The sequence below is a fragment of the Oncorhynchus clarkii genome, unplaced genomic scaffold (assembly GCF_045791955.1).
Source record: "Oncorhynchus clarkii lewisi isolate Uvic-CL-2024 unplaced genomic scaffold, UVic_Ocla_1.0 unplaced_contig_3454_pilon_pilon, whole genome shotgun sequence".
NCBI classification, from domain to species: Eukaryota; Metazoa; Chordata; class Actinopteri; order Salmoniformes; family Salmonidae; genus Oncorhynchus; species Oncorhynchus clarkii.
Window position 1 is genome coordinate 25101 of NW_027259445.1, and position 6183 is coordinate 31283.

A 6183-nucleotide genomic window follows, 5' to 3' on the forward strand; every position below is an offset into this window, starting at 1 on the left:
ACATGCCACCGCCGTTGAGTCACCGACACACGCATCAGCGAGCGGGCATATCGCACTTCTCGCTGACTTTTTGGGGGAGTTTTTTTTGTTATCGTCTGGAGTTGAGAATTTTGGAAGCCAATTTTGAGAGCAAAAATCTGAACAGATAAACACATATTTGTTGGAGAGGGGAATTGCATTCAATCAAATGATTAATTTCCAATGATTTCCCGCCCGTAAGGTGCCACTATTTTATTTACTTATTTTTATTTAACCTTTATTTAACTAGGCAAGTCAGTTAAGAGTAAATTCTTATTTACAATAACGGCCTACCGGGGAACAGCGGGTTAACTGCCTTGTTCAGGGTCAGAACAACAGATTTTTACATTGTCAGCTCAGGGGATTCGATCCACCTACTGGCCCAAGACTCTAACCACTAGGCTACCTGCCGCCCCACTAGTGTATATAGGTTTTACTATATGATTTTATGCTGTGAACGTATGTTGTAAACATTTTTTTTTTTTTTAAATGCTGCTCAGATTGCCCTTCCTGGTGTGACCTCAGCTTAACTGAATATGGGTCACATTTAATGATTCTTGTCAAAAGGATACATATAACGACAGGAGCCGTGGAGTGTCGGACACTTTCAGTGTCACAGTCAGGAACTTCTCCAGCTCTTGCTTCATCTCTGGAATCCAGGACTCCTGATAACAACATACCATAGCATAACATGGGCAGTTAGTGAAGTACAGCACATTTATTAATTAATTCATTCATTCATTCATTCATGTGCCCAATCAGTGTCCCGCCCTTCATTGCTTTTTTTGGTTGTTACATACTGCTAATGTTGATATGACATGTATATGTGAGTACGTTCAGGGACAATGGTGTCACCTGGAAGAGATCTCTGAAGGAGGGGTGCACCATAGGGTTGGGCACGAAGGGGAGGGCGTAGTAGGGTAGGAACTCAGTGGTCTGACTGAGTGCTGCCCCTCGCGTCTCCAGGTAGTGCTTGAAGTGGGTGATCCTCACCTCAAAGTCTGCTCGGTCCTGTGGGAGAAACACGCTCATACAAAATTAATTGATTGAATTGATTTGGTAATTAAAAGTAGTGGGCTGCTCCAACTGGAGACAACATTGCTAAGACTATTGGACTATTGACATGGGAGGGCAGTACTCTTGTTGTATACAGCCTCTGTATGTATTGATTTGGGAGGGCAGTACTCTTGTTGTATACAGGCTCTGCATGTATTGACATGGGAGGGCAGTACTCTTGTTGTATACAGGCTCTGCATGTATTGATTTGGGAGGGCAGTACTCTTGTTGTATACAGGCTCTGTATGTATTGATATGGGAGGAGAGTACTCCCATATCACTGTTGTATACAGGCTCTGTATGTATTGATATGGGAGGGCAGTACTCCCATATCACTGTTGTATACAGTGCATTTGGAAAGTATTCAGACCCTTTCCCTCAACAAATCTACACACAATACCTCATAATGAGAAAGCAAAAAACATTTTTTCAAAATTTTTGCAAATGTATAAAATAAAAAAATTACAAATGAAATATCACATTTACATAAGTATTCAGACCCTTTACTCAGTACTTTGTTGAAGCACCTTTGGCAGTTATTACAGCCTCCAGTCTTCTTGGGTATGATGCTACAAGCTTGGGACACCTTTATTTGGTGAGTATCTCCCATTCTTCTCTGCAGATCCTCTCAAGCTCTGTAAGGTTGGATGGGGAGTGTCACTGCACAGATATTTTCGCTCGGGTTCAAGTCCGAGCTCTGGCTGGGCCACTCAACGACATTCAGAGACTTGTCCCGAAGCCACTCCTGCATTGTCTCGGCTGTGTGCGTAGGGTTGTTGACTTGCTGGAAGGTGAACCTTCGCCACAGTCTGAGGTCCTGAGCGCTCTGGAGCAGGTTTTCATCAAGGAGCTCTCTGTACTTTTCTCCGTTCATCTTTCCCTCGATTCTGCCTAGTCTCCCAGTCCTTGGCACTGAAAAACGTCCCCACAACATGATGCTGCCACCACCATGCTTCACCGGTGGGATGGTGCCAAGTTTCCTCCAGACGTGACGCTTGGCATTCAGGTCAAAGAGATCAATGGTGGTTTCATCAGACCAGCAAATATTGTTTCTCATGGTCTGAGAGTCATTTAGGTGCCTTTTGGCAAACTCCAAGCGGGCTGTCATGTGCCTTTTACTGAGGAGTGGCTTCCGTCTGGCCACTCTACCATGGAGGCTTGATTGGTGGAGTTCTGCAGAGATGGGTAAATCTTCCAGAAGGACAACCATCTCCACAGAGGAACTCTGGAGCTCTGTCATAGTGACCATCAGGTTCTTAGTCACTTCCCTGACCAATGCCATTCTGCCCTGATTGCTCAGTTTGCCCGGGTGGCCAGCTCTAGGAAGAGTCTTGGTGGTTCCAAACTTCTTCCATTTAAGAATGATGGAGGTCACTGTGTTCTTGGGGACCTTCAATGCTGCAGAAATGTTTTGGTACCCTTCCCCAGATATGTGCCTCAACACAATCCTGTCTCTGAGCTCTATGGACAATTCCTTCAACCTCATGGCTTGGTTTTTGCTCTGACATGCCCTGTCAACTTTGAGAGCTTATATAGACAGGTGTGTGCCTTTCCAAATCATGTCCAACCAATTGAATTTACCACAGGTGGACTCCAATCAAGTTGTAGAAGCATCTCAAGGATGATCAACGGAAACAGGATGCACCCGAGCTCAATTTCGAGTCTCATAGCAAAGGGTCTGAATACTTATGTAATACTTATGTAAATAATTTTAAAAATATTTTTTATTCATTTGCATTAATTTCTAAAAACCTGTTTTCGCTTCATCATTATGGTATTGTGTGTAGATTGACGAGATAATTTAAAAAAAATCAATTTGAGAATAAGGCTGTAACGTAACAAAATGTGGAAAAGGTGAAGGGGTCTGAATACTTTCCAAATGCACTGTACAGGCTCATTGATATGTTTATGTACTGTATTGTATTAACAACTTACGTTTTTTTAAACACGTGACCAAATAAAATGTACTCTGATTGGATAATACAAAAATAAGATTAGATTATCTATGGTGCACAACTTTCACAAATGCTATAGGTTGGTTATAGGTTATACAATTGCACTGGATAGGACCACCATTTTGGTTTCCTGGGAACCAAGGAGTTGTGAAGAGAACTTCAACCAAACGAACCAGCGTGAATGGCTTGTTGCTAAGGAAAGGCTGCATGGTGCAACGAGGCCATCTGTTGGCTGATGGTGATTTGATCAATTTTTTTTGCATGCTATTTTTCTCACCACAGAGATGAGGGAGCTGATATGACAAAGTACACAAAGCCAGGCTTGTGCTAAAAAAAAAAGCAACACTTAGCCTATAAGTCTGATATAAGAGGTACAACGTTGAGACAGAAAACGGAATACACCAGACCAGCATTCAAATAGTTATTTCAAGGTGTGCTCGATTGAACTTGCCTAGTGCAGTGGTTTTCAAGCAGGGGTACTCGGCCTATCCACAGCGGACACTTAAAGAAGGACTCATGAGACAATAAGCCTAGTGGTAAAAATGCACATGAGGATGTACATCAGAGCTACTACGGGCAAAGCAAAAATGTCATTGGTGGTACAGTAACCGAACAAGGTTGATAACCTAAAGGGCAAAACTGCTCATCTTTGCATTCCATAATCAGGTTTAATTTCACACTCAATGTATTTGAAAACAAAACAAAACAGTATTTGAACCTGGGTCTGGAACTCATACTAAAACAGAATTAGAGCTTGGGTAGCTTCTAACATATTTTTAAATTGCACATCCAACAGAGTGATCCAGTAAGCGGTAGTGAGGAGAGGCGTATTATACATACATGTCTGCCCAAGTGGATTTTCAAGGGGAAGATGGTGAAGTGGACATGAAGGTAAAACTCCAGTTTCTGGGCGTGAGGATCACAGTCCCTGACCTCCAAAGGGACAAACTCTGTCCACAGCTCGAAGAACACCTTGAAGTCGCCGTCATCAAATGAGCTCAACAGGTCCTTCTGTAGGGATACACAGGAATGGGCTAGTACCATTCAAATAGAACCTATCATCTTCCATCACGGAATGTTGGAATGTCTCCTTTAGAACTTCGGAGTCTGTGGTCAGTATACTATTTGGGGTATCTATGACGAATGTCTGTCATTTCCGGCAACGACCATAGAATGCAGCTTTAAAAAATAAAATAAAATCCACAATTTACCTGGATAATCAGCGTTTTCGAGTCCCGAAGACTGTTGCCTCTGGGCTTTGGAACAACTTTCCCCTTGTTTTTACACTCCTTCTCAAAGTGATGAACTGTCTCTTCAAATTCACCATACTTCAAATACTGGTCAAGAAAAAAAAAAGAGAGAAGTTATAGTTTTCAATTCAGATTAAAACAACAAACACGACCTACTTTTATCCAAATACTACACAATTGCATGTTGTGACTGAGACTGAGTCGATGAAAATTAGACTGGTCCCAGGCGGGCTACATAGAATGACACTGGTGCAGCATGGCTGCATGGTTAGCAACATTAAGCACATTTGACTTGACACATCTGTGTTCGCAATGAGATGTCTTAAACCCTTGATTTCACATACCAATGAGATGTGTTAATAAACCCTTGATTTCCCATAACCTTCATAATATACCCTTTTCCAATGAGATGCCATAGCCCTTTACAATCGTACCCATTTATTGGTTGTAAAATGGTAGATTTGGGCACTGATAAACGCCTAAGTTGCAACACAGTTGCTTTACAGTAACATGCTATACATGACATCAGAGCTCTGGCAATGTGCTTCATTGTTTTTGACTGACAGCCGTTCTGAACTTGAGCACTGCACAACGAGAAGTTGCCCCCATCCCTCCTGCTGATTGGGCAACTATTGAATATGTTTGTGTTGTCTGAGTGAGTTGGGGGGGAAATGCTGTAAATTAAGAGGACTCTTTGTATTTCGAAAGATGAGATGTTGAAGATTATAATAAATACCGCTTTGATGTATTTGGCTGGCTTGTATGACCCGTGAGTCCAAATGTGAACTTAACATTTCCAAATCGTAAAACACATGTCATATACAGAGTCGACGTTTATGATCTCTATGTTAGATGTACAGTTACAAGACGACAGCTATGGAACCCGGACCTGTTCACCAGATGTGCTACCTTGTCCCGGACCTGCTGTTTCTGACTCTCTCTCTACCGCACCTGCTGTCGAACTCTGAATGATCGGCTATGAAAATTCAACTGACATCTACTCCTGAGGTGCTGACCTGTTTCACCTTCTACAACCACTGTGATTATTGTTATTTGACCCTGCTGGTCATCTATGAACGTTTGAACAGCTTGGCCATGTTCTGTTATAATCTCCACCCAGCACATCCAGAAGAGGACTGGCCAACCCTCATAGCCTGGTTCTTTTTTAAGTTTCTTCCTAGGTTCCTGCCTTTCTAGGGAGTTTTTCCTTGGCCACATCTGCATTGCTTGCTGTTTCGGGTTTTAGGCTGGGTTTCTGTATAGCACTTTGTGACATTGGCTGATGTAAAAAGGGCTTCATAAATACATTTGATTGATGATTGAATTTGATTGACAAGGTAGGCCTACTCTGTCTGGGGTAGAAAGGTAGGCCTACTCTGTCTGGGGTAGAAAGGACGTACCATGTTCAGATTCCTAATGATATCTCAGATGTAATTATTTGCAAAACCTTTTGTTGCAAACAAGACACACTGATTTGGCATTGGAGAATTATGATAAGAAATCACAGGCCTTTCTTTCTGTCTATTCTTTTCCTGTAAATTTGGTAATTTGTGTGTTATTAAAAAGGATTATGCTAATATGTAGAATTGCTTGACATTTTTATAAAATGAAATGTTTTCCTCTGACCTTCAAATACAATGACAGATTCATGCAATGATTTTACTATGAAGGAGATCTGTCCACCCCTACCTACTCTTGTGTGAGGTGGTCTGTGAACCCACAACCTTCTGGCCCGCAGCCCTCTATGCTATCAAAATTCCTGCGTTGCCATGTAATGCTTACAGGATGAAGAACAGTTTCTAAAACTGCATATCTAGGGCTCTGGTCTGTCCAAGAAGTGAGGTTAGTGAGGTAAAATATGGTAAAAGAAGTGAGGTAAAATATGTTTCGCTTAAGGGAGGGCT

The 6183-nt window shown here is 42.0% G+C and overlaps 1 protein-coding gene across 1 annotated transcript in view; it reads right to left on the reverse strand.

Annotated features, from left to right (window-relative positions):
* The window catches only part of LOC139400204 (lisH domain-containing protein ARMC9-like), a gene marked incomplete at both ends in the record, with an annotated part of 29341 nt that extends 24975 nt beyond the window's left edge, over nt 1-4366 (reverse strand). Inside the window, 4 exons of the mRNA XM_071145194.1 lie at nt 591-683; nt 874-1029; nt 3870-4040; nt 4241-4366. Of these exons, the coding sequence (XP_071001295.1) occupies nt 591-683; nt 874-1029; nt 3870-4040; nt 4241-4366 (546 nt within the window). The remainder of the gene's footprint in view (nt 1-590; nt 684-873; nt 1030-3869; nt 4041-4240) is intronic.
* Nucleotides 4367-6183: the final 1817 nt, after the last annotated feature.